Genomic DNA, 21,050 nt, shown 5'->3' with positions numbered 1-21,050 from the left:
TTTACAAAAACTCTACGGGAAACTTTGTTTAGTAAATTCAAATGCCTATCGATTGATACCAGATTTTCAAGATTGGACCAATATAACTGATATATGGTAGCTTTATGGTTGGTGACCACCTCTGCAGGGTTATGTAACGTTATTTTATTGTTCCAAATTACATAAAATCGCTTACTATCAACATGCAATGCAAATAGAGATTGTTGCATCATTGAGGCGACTCTATCAGCATGCCTTGGTTCGCACTGCAACAAACGTTCAGTGGTCACCTATCACTAAAGCTGCCATATCTCAGTTAATATTAGTCCAATCTTAATATTAGTCCAAAATTCTGATACCAATCGATAGGTAATTAAATTTACTAAAAAACCTTATTCTTGTAGAAATTTTGTAAAACAACGGTTTTGAGTTATTTGAGAAACAAAATTTTAAATGGCTGCTATTTTGTTCTATGAATTTTAAAAATTATCATAATTTTTTTTATGCTTTGTCCAGTTGTTATAAATGATCGTGCCAAGTTTCAATTTTGTATGTTTAACCATTATTCAGAAAAAAATAATAAGTGAAAAAAGCAAAATGGCCGCTGTGTGAGTAACTGAAGACTTCCGGACAATTCAAATATGATATTTAGATATGTTTTTTACCCAGGAACAATGCCCTAGAGTATTGGTAGGGAGTTCGGAAACACCCTGTATATCTTTATTACTGCACAGGAGAAATAGTTATTTGTGCAACTAGTGCGCAAAGTAACAGTTTGCTGCACCGAAAGAAACGTTTACGCCCGAGCCGTAGGCGAGGGAGGAATGGTTTCTTGAGTGCAGCAGAGGAACTTTGCGCACGTATTTCACATTAAGTTTTTCCTACAGTTACCATTGAATATGATAAGTGGGTAATTATGGGTAAAATTGCCTGAAATGCATCAAATGTTTTTCTGTGTAATTTTATTATTGATAAAAATCTTAATCCTAAAATCCTAAAGTCCTCGTTGTCCTTGGTTATAATATATAATTAATAATAATTAGCGCGTTGTGCTTGTTGCACGTCTGCTCACTATAGCAGCCACAGCAGTCCACTGTTACCAACTTCATTTTGATTTTGCTGCACTGTTGCTCCATATAACCTACTAAGTATTTGCGTTGCCATGTTGCAAATCTGGAGTGCAGAAAAATTTTTCCCGCACTAGAGCGGAAAAGTGATTCTTTGCGTTCTGTAATCAGTGCAGCAATGGCCACTTTTCAACGTAACTGTAGGAAAAGATAATATGACACTGAAATGGTTGAAATGAAATGATATAATGGTTGGATGATTAGTATGAGTGACTCATTCAGAACAACGACACCAACCCACCAAGGTTAAGTCCTTTTCAAGGTTGCTGAGTCCTGCTTCTGGTTACAGATTGCTATCAATTACCAACTCGACTTGTGGCCAGCTCTTCTCATGCAGTAAAGCCTTTTATTAAATTCTCTCAACTGCGCGTCCGAATGAGAAATTTTGTCTCATATTTCAACCATTCAACATTTCTAATTGAAATTCACATGGGAGTCACGAGCGAAGCGACTAATTGAACCGAGAAAAGACTCAAAATGATGGGAATTCTCTGTGTGGGAGCCTCACAAGTTACAACCCACGTAAGCCCAGTTATCAATTGGCATGACCACAAATATTTTGTGAAGTGGAGGCTATTAATAGCTCTTTGACACTTTATGCAAGGTTCACTGAGTAGGAATATTAAATTGTATTGAAATTTTGTTATTGTGAAATGAATGGTTTAATCTTGGAAAAAAGATGTATGGAATATAAAACTATCAAAAAAAGATTTTTCATTGGAGTTTATGAATTATTTAAAAGTGCGTGATTGTAAAGTAATAATGCTAGAAATAAATCAATGATTAAAAGATTATTTTTCGAAATATATACGTGTTAGATCTATTGAATGAAGGGGAGGGAAGTATTCAAGGGTTTTACCAGGTATGGGACTTGATATAGGTACTTGGTGTCTAAAGGTGCGTACAGACTTTCGCTCTGCTCCGCAACCGAACGTCACTCGAGCAGAGCGATTGATGATCGACCGGGGAGCAAGAGTGGAACGCGAGAAGAGCTAACATCTCCCGTAACGTTCATGATCAGTTCGAATGCAGAGCGGGAGCGGAGCAATTGCGGAGCGATGGCGAAACGAGGGCGGAGCGTGCGCGGAGCGGGTTGGAGGCGCGTATATCTGTACGCAGCTTAATATAAGGGTGAACCAGTGATAATGAAAACATTCTTACAAGCCGAGATCCTAGAAGCAGGGATCACGCTAGAATGAATTATTTCCTTGTCATTTCATATCATGGATGAGTGGTAAAGTGGACATTTCTGTAATAAATAAATTACTGCCAAAATTCGCCACACCAACAAATGAAGAGTCTATTATTCGAAATACGTGTGTTCGTGCCGAATAAGTGTGAATACACCTCAATACAGTGTAAAAAGATCAAAAAACCGTTCAAAACTTCAACAATTTCAAAATTAAGACCATCTTGTAGCAGTGTTGCGACAAGTTACACCTTAATCTGCCACTGTCATCATTTCTTATATATAATCCAACCTTTCCCATGCAAACAATACTGACTGTTATCTATAGCAAGGTTGTTTCACACGTGAGTGTGGTAGCACGAGCAAGCTTTTCGCAAAGCATGTGTGTGTGTATGTGTGTGTGTGGTGTGTGTGTGTGTTGTGTGTGTGTGTGTGTGTGTGTGTGTATGTGTGTGTGTGTGTGTGTGTGTGTGTGTTGTGTGTTGTGTGTGTGTGTGTGTGTGTGTGTGTGTGTGTGTGCTTGTGTTTGTGGTGCACTAGTAACTTTTGAGCCTGTTGAAGTTGGCAGAAACACGTTCCTGTCACTTATACAGTCTCGGTTTAAGTTCTTAGTTGAGATATCTTGAACTGAGAGGCACGTTCAGCCTTAGGCCATTCCTGCCATACCAGTTGAGAGCTTGTATAATATGATTTTATTGTCAAGAAATTCACTGCAACCTACAACGTCTTCCCATGTGTTATGACTGTATCATAAATCATCGGGTTGAGCTCATAATGATAATAAATTATCGAGTGACCTGGCTGGCTCAGGTCTGGTGTCAAAGTTTTAAGGTCGCATCTGATCGGTTTCAGGGCCTCCGAAATGATTGAAAACTCTTTCATATGTACATAACTATTTTATTTAAGAGGAATGTAGCATTTAGCATTGAATAACATGTGTTTTCTAGTTGATCAAAACAAAAATTCGTACAGAATAAATTTGTCTTTGGAAAAAGGGCACATACAAGCAACTTCTCAAACATATTTATTGGAATAAATTAGAAATATAATCATGTATCATTCTTGATCAACATAAGATCAATACAATGAATTTTGATTTGATACTAACAGAATGTTCAATTCAATTATAGAATGCATTGATCTATCCAAACTAAAAACTTGAATGCGATTTTCTCAAACAATTTTGCTCTATGTGCCCTATTTCCGTAAACCGCCTCAATTTAAGGTGTCCATCCGAACCACGAAGGAGCTGTGGAGCAGTGAAATATGCTGCTATGGGAATTCACTATAGGTCCTCATAATATGAGTTCAATTAGTTTATCATGAGATAGTTTATCTTAGTATAGTTAGCCTTTCTTAGCAGCTACAGCTACCGCCTTATCTAGTGAATTAATGTCATAAATCAAGAAATGAATAGTTCTATAATGATGACAACAATGAAAAAATAAATAATGTAATTTATAAGTAGTTCTGTTAAACAGTCAAATAATGCAGTCATAAGTATGAAAAAAATAAATAATGTACGTTATAAGTAGTTCTGTCAAACAGTCAAATGATGCAGTCATAAGTATGTAGAATCCCTTCATCATTTGAAATAACTTTGTTCTATAGAATAAAATTGCAAATATCACCAGGAAATAATCTAGCAACGATCACAAGTTTTGGATAGGAGTATAATTATACGAATAATATAATATATAATGATAAGAAAGAGAGAAATTTGTTGATAATCCTATTCCATTCTTCTCTATACGTGAATCAGTGGAAGTCAATTGAAGAATGGAGAAATTTAATTAAGTTCATGATCTGAACCATATAGTCTGATTCTATATAAATAATAATAACAAAAACATTCATTTTTCAATTCAGAAGATGGTCATAATGTGCTAATGTGCGGAATTACGTCATCACGTGAGTAGTAGTTTAGCTATAACAGTGGTGCCTCGATACAGTTCATCTCAAGAGAACGCTAAGAATGTACTCTTTCGAGGTCTGTACTGAATCTGGGTGCATTTTATCAAAGTTCAACTGTATTTTTATGAATTAGACTGCTATAGACGGAAATGGAAAGCTAGATGTGGCCGAGATGTGTTCAAATTGATCAACTATCAGCTCCTAATTGGAATTGAAGAATATGAGTTCCATTTTGCAGACTTACATTGGGTATAGGCTCTGGAGAAAGGAGAACTTCAATTCCAATTAGGAGCTGATAGTTGATCAATTTGAACACATCTCGGCCACATCTGCTTTCCATTTCCGTCTATAGCAGTCTAATCCATAAAATACAGTTAAACTTTGATAAAGTGCATCCAGATTCAGTACAGACCTCGAAAGAGTACATTCTTAGCGTTCTCTTGAGATGAACTGTATCGAGGCACCACTGTTATAGCTAAACTACTACTCACGTGATGACGTAATTCCGCACATTAGCACATTATGACCATCTTCTGAATTGAAAAATGAATGTTTTTGTTATTATTATTTATATAGAATCAGACTATATGGTTCAGATCATGAACTTAATTAAATTTCTCCATTCTTCAATTGACTTCCACTGATTCACCGTATAGAGAAGAATGGAATAGGATTATCAACAAATTTCTCTCTTTCTTATCATTATATATTATATTATTCGTATAATTATACTCCTATCCAAAACTTGTGATCGTTGCTAGATTATTTCCTGGTGATATTTGCAATTTTATTCTATAGAACAAAGTTATTTCAAATGATGAAGGGATTCTACATGCTTATGACTGCATCATTTGACTGTTTGACAGAACTACTTATAAAGTACAGTATTTATTTTTTTCATACTTATGACTGCATTATTTGACTGTTTAACAGAACTACTTATAAATTACATTATTTATTTTTTCATTGTTGTCATCATTATAGAACTATTCATTTCTTGATTTATGACATTAATTCACTAGATAAGGCGGTAGCTGTAGCTGCTAAGAAAGGCTAACTATACTAAGATAAACTATCTCATGATAAACTAATTGAACTCATATTATGAGGACCTATAGTGAATTCCCATAGCAGCATATTTCACTGCTCCACAGCTCCTTCGTGGTTCGGATGGACACCTTAAATTGAGGCGGCTTACGGAAATAGGGCACATAGAGCAAAATTGTTTGAGAAAATCGCATTCAAGTTTTTAGTTTGGATAGATCAATGCATTCTATAATTGAATTGAACATTCTGTTAGATTCAAATCAAATTCATTGTATTGATCTTATGTTGATCAAGAATGATACATGATTATATTTCTAATTTATTTCAATAAATATGTTTGAAAAGTTGCTTGTATGTGCCCTTTTTCCAGAGACCGCTAAAAATGTACTCTTTCGAGGTCTGTACTGAATCTGGGTGCATTTTATCAAAGTTCAACTGTATTTTTATGAATTAGACTGCTATAGACGGAAATAGAAAGCTAGATGTGGCCGAGATGTGTTCAAATTGATCAACTATCAGCTCCTAATTGGAATTGAAGAATATGAAGTTCCATTTTGCAGACTTACATTGAGTATAAGTGCTACATGTGGCCGAGATGTGTTCAAATTGATCAACAATCAGCTCGTTATTGGTATTGAAGAATATGAAGTTCCATTTTGCAGACTTACATTAAGTATAAGATCTGAAGAAAGGAGAAGACCAAGTTGAGAGAATTGTAGAAAAGAAGGATATTCAAGAAAATCTAGATCGAATCATCATTTTGTAGACTTATATGGGGTATACGATTTGGAGAGAGAAAGATCCAGATGGGTTAATTGGAGAAAAGAAAGATATTTTTGAAAAATCCAGATGAAAATTTCAAACTAATTTGATCCTAAATTGCAAAAACCACTCCATTACACAATCTAATTTGCTCGAACTATCCCAAAATAGCATAGTTCCAGATCATTTATCTGCTGAAGACTTGACGCATAGTGGAAAATAGGGCAGTAGTTGAGAGACGGGAGTGTTCACGTAGATCGTTAGAAGACGAGAGTCGGAAGGATAATGAATAAATTATTCCAAGGAAACTTCCGGAGCAAGGATGCGGAAAAGGAGGGGACGGGGGAGGATAATGGATACTAGAGCACACAAGGAATACCAAAGAGGTCATCTTGGATGGAAATTGGACTTGAGACGAAAAAACCGGGAATAATGCGAGTTGCGAATTAATTAGCATTGCATTTATTTTAATGGTTTTATTACTTACCAGTGAACTCGAGGCCGGCCAGCTTCCATGTGCCTTTTTTGGTGACGAGGATGCTGCTCGGGCAGACGTTGCGATGGAGCACGTGACCTGAGTAGTGCAGAAAAGTTAGTGCCTCGGTTATCTGTCAAAGAGAAAACAAACAAAAGATCAAGAGAAGTTTTTAAAAAATACCTAGTATATTACAAGAGTAAGCATACACTGATATGATTTTCCTATATGGTCTAAGATTGTAGTTGGTTTTCATAAACAGTGGGCTTATCATTGTAGTACTTTAATGTAGCTATTTATTGTAGTAGGACTAATTTGTAGCATAAGAGAAATAATAGCACTTACGCTATTGTTTCTCTATGGATGTAGCTATTATAAGTATAGATAGTTCTTCTGTGTGATCTGTTATTAGAATATGCTGAGTGTAGCTGAAGTAGGAGCTATGAATTAACTTACAGAATTATTACTGGTTTTCAATATTGATTTTCTATGACAATCACATTATAGATGTGAGGTGAGATATGACTGTAAACTGGGGAAGGGGTTGTTTCTCTTTTCTATAATATTGGCTAAAGTTTACTGCTATCAAATCATCTACCGGTTTGATTTGAATCTTGATTGGTTGGGAGCTTTTAGTGGATTCGTTCATTCAAATGCACAGATTATCATCATTAACTAATTGTCACCTATTTTAGCAACTAGCAACTACGAGTCAGGAACTTTAATGAAAATACTATAAAATTCAACTTCAGGTTTATTGAACTCTAAATATATAGAACGAATTAATAAAAGTCAGGTAACATGTCAAATTTTCAAACAAACCAAGTTATTCAGCAATCGATTCAGGTCAAGAAGACATACTCAATTTTAATCTATACATTTTGGGAACCTGCTAACTTGCTGCATTTAAATTTGGGCCTCGGTCATTCTATGAAATTAATTATGAGCTTAATAAAAAACAACAAAGTTCGGCACTCACCATTTAACAATATTCAAACTTGGACTCTTCAGAAACACTCACATACGCTTTAATAAAACTCACTATACTTGAACTCACACGCACAAATAATTTCCTGATTCTACTCCTACTAACTCTATGAAATTTGGTTTCCTATTCAACTAGATAAAAATTACTGATAACTGAAAACTTAACAATTTGTCCCTCTGAATGGGAAATGGGCCCATTCAGAGGACCGAGACTCGCACACCGTTACATGTTTTTTTCGTTCACGTCTCAATACCAACTGTGGCCTTTTCACTGAAAATTATTCCCCCTCCACGAGCGTTGAGCATAACTTCCAGTGGAAAAGCCAAAGCTGCAAAAAGGTCAATGGTCGTACAATTCCAAATACAGTAGCTTTTTCGACATGAAATTGAAACTGCATTTGAAAAATGCACGAAAATTGCTTTAATTTCGACAACTAAGCAACAAGTTAGCAAATTCAAACAAGACAGAGTCAATTCTCACACTAAAAACGCAGGTTCAACATACAGTTAAAAATCAAAGTTCATTACAGTTCAAAACCTGAAAAATAATATAAGATACCCAAAAAACAACTACAATACTACCCTCTCAATATCACACTATTCCATGACCAAAATTCGACTACCACATGCCCCTACCAAAATAATGTTTGTTGTTCCAGTGACATTGCAGTATGGCTTGAAGATGCAAACAGTGTGAGACATGCGCCAGTTAAACCATTGTCCCACCAAGTTGGTGAGATACTGGTGTCAAGCTTTCTGGGTTACCTGGAATGCAAATACTTTAGCTTGTGAAACATTCAATTTTCCATCTGTGAATCAACTACTACGGGTATGTGTATGAATTCTCCATTTTCCACTAGATTGTGGATCTCATTACTACGGCTGGTGTATTTCTTGATTTCTGTGCCGTTTGAATGATACGCTAATTTTGAGTGGAGTCAATTTGTTCTGTTCAATGACAAACGTTCATATTTAGAAGTCAGTCATTTGCAATCAAATCACTTGCTCATTACTCTGTTATAATCAGCTGCTCTGTATTGAAGTCTGACACAAATTCAATTAATAAGAACCGGTAGCTCGTTATTTGAATCAATTTTTTGTTATGATAACAAGTAGAGGTTTTGTAACTTTTTTAATTTTCACACTTCAGTATTCATTATTGATGTTCCATGTTTTTAAATTGATCAATCACATTATTAGATGTGAGGTGAGATATGACTGTAAACGGGGGAAGGGGGTTGTTTCTTCTTTTCTATAATATTGGCTAAAGTTTACTGCTATCAAATCATCTACCGATATTTGAATGTTGAATCCTTGATTGGTTGGGACCTTTTAGTGGATTCGTTCATTCAAATGCACAGATTATCATCATTAACTAATTGTCACCTATTTTAGCAACTAGCAACTACGAGTCAGGAACTTTAATGAAAAATACTAATAAAATCCAACTTCAGGTTTATTGAACTCTAAATAAATAGAACGAATTAATAAAAGTCAGGTAACATGTCAAATTTTCAAACATAACAAAGTTATTCAGCCATCGATTCAGGTCAAGAAGACATGCTCAAATTTTAATCTATACACTTGGGAACCTGCTAACTTGCTGCATTTAGATTTGGGCCTCGGTCATTCTATGAAATTAATTATGAGCTTAATAAGAAAAACAACAAAAGTTCAGCATTCACCATTTTAACAAATTCAAACTTGGACTCTTCAGAAACACTACATACGCTTTAATAAAACTCACTATACTTGAACTCACACGCACAAAAATTTCCTGATTCTATTCCTACTAACTCTATGAAAATTTGTTTCCTATTCAACTAGATAAAAATTACTGATAACTGAAAACTCAACAATTTGTCCCTCTGAATGGGAAATGGGGACCATTCAGAGGACCGAGGCTCGCACACCGTTACATGATTTTTCGTTCGCGTCTCAATACCAACTGAGGCCTTTTCACTGAAAAATTATTTCCCCTCACAGAGCGTTGAGCATAACTTCCAGTGGAAAGCCAAAGCTGCAAAAAGGTCAATGGTGTACAATTCCCAAATACAGTAGCTTTTTCGACAATAAATTGAAACTACATTTGAAAAATGCACGAAAATTGCTTTAATTTCGACAACTAAGCAACAAGTTAGCAAATTCAAAGAAGACATGCTCAAATTTTAATCTATACACTTTGGGAACCTGCTAACTTGCTGCATTTAGATTTGGGCCTCGGTCATTCTATGAAATTAAATTATGAGCTTAATAAGAAAAACAACAAAAGTTCAGCATTCACCATTTTAACAATATTCAAACTTGGACTCTTCAGAAACACTCACATACGCTTTAATAAAACTCACTATACTTGAACTCACACGCACAAATAATTTCCTGATTCTATTCCTACTAACTCTATGAAATTTGGTTTCCTATTCAACTAGATAAAAATTACTGATAACTGAAAACTCACATTTGTCCCTCTGAATGGGAAATGGGGACCATTCAGAGGACCGAGGCTCGCACACCGTTACATGATTTTTCGTTCGCGTCTCAATTCCTACTCGAGAAATCACTGAATTTATCCCTGATCACATACTGAAGAAACCAAAGACATGCATAATATTCCTCAGGTTAGAGAAAACAATATTTGACTAGCAATACTCTATTATTACACCAAGCAACAGAGTAGCCCTTAAGCATGCTTGACCTGTTCACAATCTCCCAAGACACTTGGAGCACTGTCTGTGTAAGGCAATGTTTGACAAGACCAGTCGGCCATGTTATTTCGAGATGCATATCCCCTATTCAGGGATGCTGTAGCACTCCACAGATACTGGTCTATTATCCGCCATATATAAACTCATCTCTATCCACTTCCATCCGGGAAACATGAATTTAGTTATAGAGAGATCCACGACAATCTGGCAGCATTGGTAGAGAGGGGAAACATTGATATTATTCTATATAGTGGGGTCCACGTTATAATGGCAGTGTTTGATTAGCAATGGTATCTCTATCCTTGTCTATCATTCAACAAACCGGATAGCGCTATCTCTCTCTCACGCTTTGCTGTTTATGTTTTGTTTTTTTTATCATAGAATAATAATTATTGTGTGTTACTAACTTTTATCTAATTTCATCATCTACTAATCTACAAAATTATATTTGTGTGTGAATTCCACTAATCTTTGTTCTTATTTTGGTTTAATTTCTTATATTGAATAAATATATTACTGCAACTTAGGTCTACGCACAGGTTTTAACTTGTAGGCTACTCCTTGAACATGGATGGACATAAAAAAATATACTGCAGTTTTGGGATAATTTTATATATTTAATAGTATTTTTCTTGTATTATTTTTGGATGTTATAATATTATAATTGTGGATGTTTTTTGAGAAATAAATTTGAATTTGAGAATTTGAATAATTAATCGACAAAATATTTCATCTTAATTATGAAAATATATTATGGAATTATTGAAAAGTATAATTCCTTGCCTCATAAAAAATAATTGATTATTTTAAACGAGAATGAACAGTTAATATAACATCAATAAACCTGTATCAGATACCGTCAAGAAGGCATTGACAAGTCAGTGAGGATCGGCAACGTTGTTCTTCTATCTTTCTACACTGCCGTTATAACGTGGGCCTCACTATATAAAGATTGCTGACAGAACAAAGTCTTGATGGGATGTCAGCATTGGTTGAATGTGAAACCATTAAGTTATAGTAAAAGAAATACTGACAGCTTAAAGAGAATCTTACTGAAGTTTATTATATCCTATTATATTAAGAAAGCAATTTCTGTATTTTTATTTTTATATTAATATCTGGTTATTCATGTTAAACGGATCTCGGAAGCGTTCCGTGATTGTATCCCTTTCATGTGAAAAGTTACACTCGACTTGTTATATTGTTTAATGCATATCATCTTGATTGTGAATTTAGTATTAGGTCTGACTTTGTTCAATGCCAATAAAATTTCACTTATTATTTATTCTGAATTTTAAAAATTTTGATGACGATAACAATATTATTGATATAATTTCAACTTTCCTTGCCCTATTACCATAGGTAAGGAAAGTATTGCTTTCCGAAAAAAATTAAGGTACCCCAATTTCTGAATTTCTATACGTTTCAAGGTCCCCTGAGTCCAAAAAACTGGTTTTTGGGTATGTGTGTGTGTGTATGAGTGTATGTGCGTCTGTGTACACGATATCTCATCTCCCAATTAACAGAATGACTTGAAATTTGGAACTTAAGGTCCTTTCACTATAAGGATCAGACACGAACAATTTCGATCAAATGCAATTCAAGATGGCGGCTGAAATGGCGAAAATGTTGTCAAAAACAGGGTTTTTCGTGATTTTCTCGGAAACGGCTCCAACGATTTTGATCAAATTCATACCTAAAATAGTCATTAATAAGCTCTATCAACTGCCACAAGTCCAATATCTGTAAAAATTTTAGGAGCTCCGCCCCATCTATGCAAAGTTTGATTTAAGATTTCCAATTATCAGGCTTCAGTTACAATTTTAACAAAACATTTTGAGTGGAAAAGATTGAGCATGAGAATCTCTAAAATTAATGTTCAGTAACATTTTCACCTAAAATTGAAAATAAGCTTTAAATTCGAGAAAATATGATTATTCAATTGCAAATTATTGTTGATTCTATTAAATCATTAAATCATACCTAAAATAGTCATCGATAAGCACTATCAACTGTCGCAAGTCCCATATCTGTAAAAATTTTAGGAGCTCCGCCCCATCAATGCAAAGTTCGATTTTAGATTCCCAATTATCAGGCTTCAGATACAATTTAAACAAAAAAATCAAGTGGAGTAGATTCAGCATGAAAATATCTTCAATTGATGTTCAGTAACATTTTCACCTAAAATTGAAAATAAGCTTTAAATTCGAGAAAATATGATTATTCAATTGCAAATTATTGTTGATTCTATTAAATCATTCACTATGAAGAGATAGCAGACCTCATTTGTGTCTCCAGCGTTATTGCCCTGTCACCAGCTGACTCAAATCTTTGAATAGTAGCTTTGAGATGCGCGGGAACACTAGCGTCAGGTGATCAATTTTCATAACGGCAAGGAAAGTTGTGTGAGTGCGCCACATCAGATTTCATATTTATATTTGGTTATTTATGTTCAACGGATCTCGAAAACGGCTCTAACGACTTTCACGAAATTTGGAACATAGTAGGTTTAAGATATAAAAATTCGATTGCACTAGGTCTCATCCTTGGGAAAACTTATTCTTATTATTACTTGGGAAAACTCGCTGAACGACATTAAAAGGATAATTCATCCTTAGCTGAAACAGTTGTGGATGGTAAAAAAGTGAGTGAGCGAGTGAGTATGTGAAAAATCAAAATATCGCATCCCCGAAATTTTTTTAAGATGATATATAGCCAGCTGTGAAATATAAACACGACAATTTTAGAGAATTGTGTTCTGTTTATCAATAAATAAAAATAACTAGCGAAGCTCGGTGCCCCGATATTCAATCGTAAAGTGAACAGTATTAAAATCATTGCATCATTGTCTATGCGGACATGGAAGTATAAAGTGAAATACATAGGACCCCCCTTCCGCTTCTTGTACCCCTTCTCTCGCCATTCATTCCTCTTCACATCCTTGTCTCCCTACAGGGTTCCCTTCCCCCTCTACAGCTCCACCCTACCATTCCCGTTTCCTTGGAAACCATGATGAACAGGTGGTTGTTGTGACTTTGCGGATTATGTTGTACAATAAGAGAGAAGCATTGATGATGGGTGGAAGTGTTCGAGTGAGAAAGCATAAGGATTGGAATAATATTGGGAAGTGTTTAATAGATTGTTGGTGGATGCTGAATTAAAGATATATTTAACTGGAAGAGCTCTTTATAATATCGAAGAATATTTGAATGAATGAGATCAGCTCCTATGAGTTGAATTGTATTGTATGTTTGTATTGTTGTATTCTGTAGATGTTTTATTTGTTATGTATTTTATTTTTAATTGTATCTAATCAAAGATATATATTTATGACACTATTCATTGTATACACGGTACAAATTTATGGATAAAGAAATTATGATATGATATGATATGATGATATGTAATAATGATAATCGTGGGTACAGTTTGCAGGTTTGATTATCGAATTGTCACTAGGCCTACCAGTAATAGAAGTATTAAGGGTGAATCAATATTATGCTTATAAACTTTCAGATATTCATAGAAACAATAATATTACCGAATTTTAACCTATAATCAATCATAATACAATAATCATTTTTTTAAATATGCAGTATAAACTTGGAAACAATATTATAAGCTTTAACATAATATTTAAAGTAATGACAATAAGTAATAGATAATAAGACACAAGTAATACGACATTAGTTGATTTTTCATGTAAAAGAATTTCTATATCCAGTTTGGCATTCAGCAAACCCTGGCAGTTAACATGACAAAAGAAAAAAAAACAGTTGGTCGATTTCAAATAATAAAATATCAGTTCAAAAATGATACCACAAGCGCTCTCTATCGGATCGGCGAAGAAAGGTAACTGTCAGACTGGGTTCAAGCTCGACTCTCATTGGTCCCCTACTCCAAGTGTTGAAAGTGGGATTGCCAAGTCTCGTCCAATTACAGCGCTTCTACTCCACCATTTTATATCGGAATGAAGCCATTCTCTGGTTCTTGACATGTATTCAATAATATTATTGATGTTACCAGTTATAATCAATGATTACTTGAGTAACTAAGAAACATTATAGAATCAACTAGAAAGGATACTATAGTTATTTGGGTGTAAAACACTTATTGACATGGGCTACTTTTAAATTAATAAAACAAAATAAATCCCATAGCACCCTTTATTTTTTTAAAAACTTTAAAATAGTTGAACAACTAGTTTCGGTTTACACCATCTTCAGGTTCTAAACCTTTAGAAACCTTTATAGGGTGCTATAAGATTTATTTTGTTTTATTATTTGGGTGTATATAATACACCTTACCTCCGAAACAGTTGCTAATTTCGCAATTCCGTCGTCAGATCCGTGTTTCAGGCATTAAAAAGCATAAGTTTACAAAGTTTCAATTTAATATTCCAAAATTTTGTGTATGTGATGTAGGCCTTCTTGTGGTTGTATTCATTTCATGTGAGAAATTACATCTGAACCTGTATATTGTTCAATGCAAATCATCTCGATTGTGAATGTAGCACCAGGTCTAACTTTGTTCAATGCCAATAAAATTTCACTTATTATTAATTTTGAATTTCAAATGTTGATGACAATAGTAATTACTTTTTCAATAAGACATATGAGTACAACTGGCCTATAATTTCGATATGAAAGATGACAACAATCATTTTATATTAAGCGAGCAATTTGTGTATATATTTTTTTATTATCTGGTTATTTGGTTACTTATATGGTTATTCATGTTCAATGGATATCGAAAACGGCTCTAACGATTTTCACGAAATTTGGAACATAATAGCTTTATGATCTAAAAATTTCGATTGCACTAGTCTCATCCCTGGGAAAACTCGCTGAAGGAGATCAAAAGGATTATTCATCATTAGAAAAACAGCTGAGACTTTCTTCGTCTGTGGATAATAAAAGTGAGTGAGAGAGTGCGTCTTTGGAAAATCAAAATATCTCATCCCCGAAATTCATAAACTGACGTATAGACAGCTGTAAAATACTAGTAGTTCTGTGAACAGTAGACCTCACGCAGTATTCTCATCCACAAGTACCTGATTGAAACTATAGACCTTATGGAAATACAGCAATTGACTGGCTTCTCCACACATCTGTGTAATTCACACAATAATTCCACATTTGTCAGCTGATTTATGATGAATAATTCTATAGTCCGATTTTTACTCTAATATTGGCGTATGAAGGAGGCTCCTTTTTCCTTTTATATTATCCTTGGAATGCAAAATTTTCAAAAACATTGTATATACGTCGACGCGCAATTGAGAAACGAAAATACCTGTCAAATTTCATGAAAATCTATTACCGTGTTTCGCCGTAAATGCGTAACATATAAACATATAAATATTTAAACATTTAATAATTAAGAGAAATGCCAAACCGTTGACTTGGATCTTAGACCTCACTTCGCTCGGTCAATAAACACGACCTAAAAGCTAAAGAAACCTTAAGGGTTTGAAAAGTAAAATTATCCAAACGTTAAATAAAAACATATTTCAGCGATGTTTCCAAATTCAAAAAATGACGCAGTATTCTCATCCACAAGTACCTGATTGAAACTATAGACCTTATGGAAATACAGCAATAGACTGGCTTCTCCACACATCTGTGTAATTCACACAATTCCACATTTGTCAGCTGATTATGATGAATATTCTATAGTCTGATTTTTACTCTAATATTGGCGTATGAAGGAGGCTCCTTTTTCCTTTTATATTATCCTTGGAATGCAAAATTTCCAAAAACCTTGTATTTACGTCGACGCGCAATTAAAAAAGGAAAATACCTGTCAAATTTCATGAAAATCTATTACCGTGTTCCGCCGTAAATGCGCAACATATAAACATATAAATATTTAAACATTCAAACATTTAATAATTAAGAGAAATGCCAAACCGTTGACTTGGATCTTAGACCTCACTTCGCTCGGTCAATAAACACGACCTAAAAGCTAAAGAAACCTTAAGGGTTTGAAAAGTAAAATTATCCAAACGTTAAATAAAAACATATTTCAGCGATGTTTCCAAATTCAAAAAATGACGCAGTATTCTCATCCACAAGTACCTGATTGAAACTATAGACCTTATGGAAATACAGCAATAGACTGGCTTCTCCACACATCTGTGTAATTCACACAATTCCACATTTGTCAGCTGATTTATGATGAATAATTCTATAGTCTGATTTTTACTCTAATATTGGCGTATGAAGGAGGCTCCTTTTTCCTTTTATATTATCCTTGGAATGCAAAATTTCCAAAAACCTTGTATTTACGTCGACGCGCAATTAAAAAAGGAAAATACCTGTCAAATTTCATGAAAATCTATTACCGTGTTCCGCCGTAAATGCGCAACATATAAACATATAAATATTTAAACATTCAAACATTTAATAATTAAGAGAAATGCCAAACCGTCGACTTGAATCTTAGACCTCACTTCGCTCGGTCAATAAACACGACCTAAAAGCTAAAGAAACCTTAAGGGTTTGAAAAGTAAAATTATCCAAACATTAAATAAATAATCTGGTGTGGCGCACTCACACAACTTTCCTTGCCGTTATGAAAATTGATCACTTGACGCTAGTGTTCCCGCGCATCTCAAGTCTACTATTCAAAGAATTGATCCAGCTGGTGACAGGGCAATAACGCTGGAGACACACATCAGGTGTGCTATCTCTTCATAGTGAATGATTTAATAGAATCAACAATAATTTGCAATTGAATAATCACATTTTCTCGAATTTAAAGCTTATTTTCAATTTCAGATGAAAATGTTACTGAACATTAATTGTAGAGATTTTCATGCTCTATATACCCCACTCGATTTTTTTTTGTTTCAATTGTATCTGAAGCCTGATAATTGGGAATCTATCTGCATTGATGGGGCGGAGCTCCTGAAATTTTTACAGATATGGGACTTGTAGCAGTTGATAGAGCTTATCCATGACTATTTTAGGTATGAATTTGATCAAAATCGTTAAGGCCATTTCCGAGAAAATCACGAAAAACTCTGCTTTTGACAACATTTCCGCCATTTTAGCCGCCATCTTGAATTGCATTTGATCGAAATTGTTCGTGTCGGATCCTTATAGTGAAAGGACCTTAAGTTCCAAATTTCAAGTCATTCCGTTAATTGGGAGATTAGATATCGTGTACACACACACACACACACATACACATACAGACCAATACCCAAAAACCAGTTTTTTGGACTCAGGGGACCTTGAAACGTATAGATCTTGAAACGTATAGAAATGTAGAAATTGAAAATACCTTGATTTTTTTTCGGAAAGCAATACTTTTCCTTACCTATGGTAATAGGGCAAGGAAAGTAAAACATATTTCAGCAATGTTTCCAAATTGAAAAAATGAATGCGTTATTTATCATTAATCGAATGAATTTATACTGATTAAAATCACAAAAGTATTTGAACAAAAACGAACAGAAATAATAAATTCCATAGAGTCTGAATACCAAGTGAGCAGAGTGTGTCACCAAACGCCATTATTTATCACACATATGTCATCCTGTTTGCATGCGTGTTGCATAATAATTAATGAATACATCACTTCTACCTGGGACAGGATTCCTTCCTACTCACTTCAAACTGACATTCCTCACAGAAAAAAACATCAACGCTTTTCATTCAACCAATGCTGACAGCTTGAAGTGAATCTCACTATAATATTTTCCACCTAGGACTGTCAGGATTTATCATAAAATAATATAAAAGCTTTCCATTCAACTGAAGCTGACAGATTGAAGTGAATCTCACTATAATATTTTCCACCTGGGTCTGTCAGTGGTCCTTATGAGAAAACATTAATGCTCTCCATGCAACCTATGCTGACAATTCTGGGTGGATTCCACTATACATATTTTTCATCTATGACTGTCAGTGTTCCTTATGAAATAACATAAACGCATTCCATTTGACCAATGCTGACAGCTTGAAATGAATCTTCTCATCTCTCTATATAAATTTTTCACCTATTAATTTCTGTCAGGATTCCTCATATTTTTTCCGAAGAATGGACATTGATATATCCAAAGCTCCGCCAATTTATGTAGATGCATAACAATATGATTATTATCTATAGTTATTATTATTAGAAATTGTTTTTTCATATCATGAACAGTTCAATAATTATTCATAATATCTTAGTCTATATTATGTAAATTCATCTATAATGTTGCTGTATTGTAAGCTATTGTATATAAGTGTATAAGCCAGTATATATTGTAATCTACATAAATAAAGTACTCAATCAATCATAGAATAACATAGATGCTTCCCATTCAATCAGATCTGACAGTTGCCAGTGAATCTTGCTATATTTTCCACCTACGCCAGCAGCCGGCCTGTTTCCATAGTGACTAGCAGCAGATCAATTTGCAGATATTGCTGCAAGCTGCTGTGTGGAATGACGCAATCGGAAACTTGCTGCCAATTTTGAATGGAAAGCATCCGCATCCATCCATCGATCACTTCGGTGATATCTTTTCCTCTTGACTGGAATAATTTTGGACCGTTTTGACATCTGGATGGACATTGCTTGTGAGAGAAACGTTCTCATTCCAGGAAAAATAGATGAATGTGCTTGTGTTGTTATGTTTTCAGCTTACAAATTCTGAACTAAATTTTTGATAGAACTTAGAGATTATCGAAGAGTTTCATAGAAGCTTACATGTTCCAAATCTGATTTATCACAGAAAATTATTGTAGAATTTAATTTTCCTACAGTTACCTTGAAAAATGACGATTCCTGCACTGATTACAGAACGCAAAGATTCACTTTTCCCACTCCAGATTTGCAACATGACAACACAAAATAATTGGTGGGTTATATGGAGGATTAGTGCACGAAAACAAAAATTAAGTTGGTAAAAATGACTGTGGTTAGATTAAGATAAGAATCATTTCAATGGCTACCCTACATTTATGATAAAATCCCAATCTAGAAATCCAAAACAAGAATAATGTTCATCTAAATCATAATTAAATAATCATCATTTACGAATTCTCATCATTAGATAATAAATAATAGTTCTTTTCTATTGATAATTATTATTTCAACTCCAAAAAATTAGAAAAGTAGCAAATATACATTATAAAAATCGAATTTTGAGGTTAAATGATTACCGTTCGATATTCATATAAATAAAAATAATAAAAAACATAACAATACTACAATAAATATTCTCTGTTGTCTATGTTATTTTTATAAATATTTTTCAGTTTACTTTGAGCATTTTTCTCCTTAATTTGAGCAAAAGTCTAAATTTCAGAATCGTGTTTCAATAATTTTTAGCTTGATGAAACAAACTTAGGTACGATTCATCCCGCTAGGTAGCGCGCTTGTCGGTTCAGCCATCTTGTTGTGTTCAACCAACAAGCTGTTGGCGTGTATTTTGAATGTGAAGGTTTTGTTTCATCTGTATTTTTTCTGATTCTTGAATGAATAAAAATGATAGCTTTGGCTGAGAATTTTCAACTTCAATTGGATTATCAATTTTTGAATGAATTAAAGTTGCTATTAATAACAGCATCACACACACACACAAACATTTGATGGATTTCAGCCATCATTTCACCCATAATCATTCAATCAACCACTTCTCATATTCAATGGTAACTGTAGGAAAAATTAAAGAATAAGAATAAGAATAAGAATAAGAATTTTATTTGCCATTAAACATATAAACATCAATGCAATAGGCTTCGTCAAAATATAAATTTGAAATACATATTACAATATAATATATAACATGAAAACTAATTATAGCTCACAGTCTAGCAATACTACTAATATCACAGTCTAGAAATTCTCTTAAGTTATAAAATGGATTCTTTTTCAGCCAATTCTTTACCACTAATTTAAAGCTTTTTTCTTGCAAATTTCTTATTGCTATGGGGATTTTATTAAACATTACATGCCTCTGATACATATGACTCCTATGAGTTCTAGACAATCTTACATAGGGTGTGAGAAGGTCACCGTTTTGTCTGGTATTGTAATTATGGTTATCACTATTTTGAAGATAATTTCCCAAATTGTTTCTCACCTGGATTAGATTGTAGTAAATATACAATGAAGTCACAGTCATTATACCGAATTAATAAAACTCTCTCTACAGGAATCTCTTTGCTGCAGGTTAGCAATAATTCTGATGACTTTTTTCTGTAGTATTAACACCCTTCCTGCATTGCTGCTGTTCCCCCACAGCATAACTCCATAACTGATGAGTGAGTGGAACAGGCCAAAATAGGTCATCAGTAGTGTTTGAGTACCTACGCAATATTTTAACTTCCTTATAAGATAGACTACTCTTGAAATTTTCCTGCATACAAACTCCACTTGCTCTTTCCATGTTAACTTATTATCTAAATATAAACCTAACAATTTGACTGATCTATTCTCACAAACATTGTTCGCCAATGAAAAATATATATTCTCAGTCTTATCATTATTAATTGCTAATCTATTAGATTCAAACCAGGCCGTAGACAATTGGATACTCTCTATCAACCTTGCTGTAACGTCTTCCTGTCTTTTTTGAGAGCACATCAATGATGTGTCGTCTGCATACTGTATTGGTAGACAATTATTAGATGATACACTACAATGAAAGTCATTCATGAATATTAGAAATAGGAATGGGCCCAATATCGACCCTTGAGGTACTCCTGCTATCACCTTTACAACTTCTGACTTCTTACTGTTTATAATTACAACTTGTCTCCTATTCTGCAGATAAGACATGATTACATTTAGCTCACTGCCCAAGATACCATAGTGGCGTAATTTATTCTCTAGAAATGTGTGTGATATGCAGTCGAATGCTT

At 34.1% G+C, this 21,050-nt stretch overlaps 1 protein-coding gene across 1 annotated transcript in view; it reads right to left on the bottom strand.

The window, feature by feature from the left end:
* The window catches only part of LOC111060257 (SCY1-like protein 2), a 385,358-nt gene that overhangs the window by 102,191 nt on the left and 262,117 nt on the right, over positions 1 to 21,050 (bottom strand). Inside the window, exon 5 of the mRNA XM_039431498.1 lies at positions 6,506 to 6,626. Within this exon, the coding sequence (XP_039287432.1) occupies positions 6,506 to 6,626 (121 nt within the window). The remainder of the gene's footprint in view (positions 1 to 6,505; positions 6,627 to 21,050) is intronic.

Source organism: Nilaparvata lugens, chromosome 6, assembly GCF_014356525.2.
Source record: "Nilaparvata lugens isolate BPH chromosome 6, ASM1435652v1, whole genome shotgun sequence".
Classification (NCBI taxonomy): Eukaryota; Metazoa; Arthropoda; class Insecta; order Hemiptera; family Delphacidae; genus Nilaparvata; species Nilaparvata lugens.
Note: the sequence above shows the minus strand (reverse complement) of the source record. Positions and strands in the feature narration are given on the sequence as shown.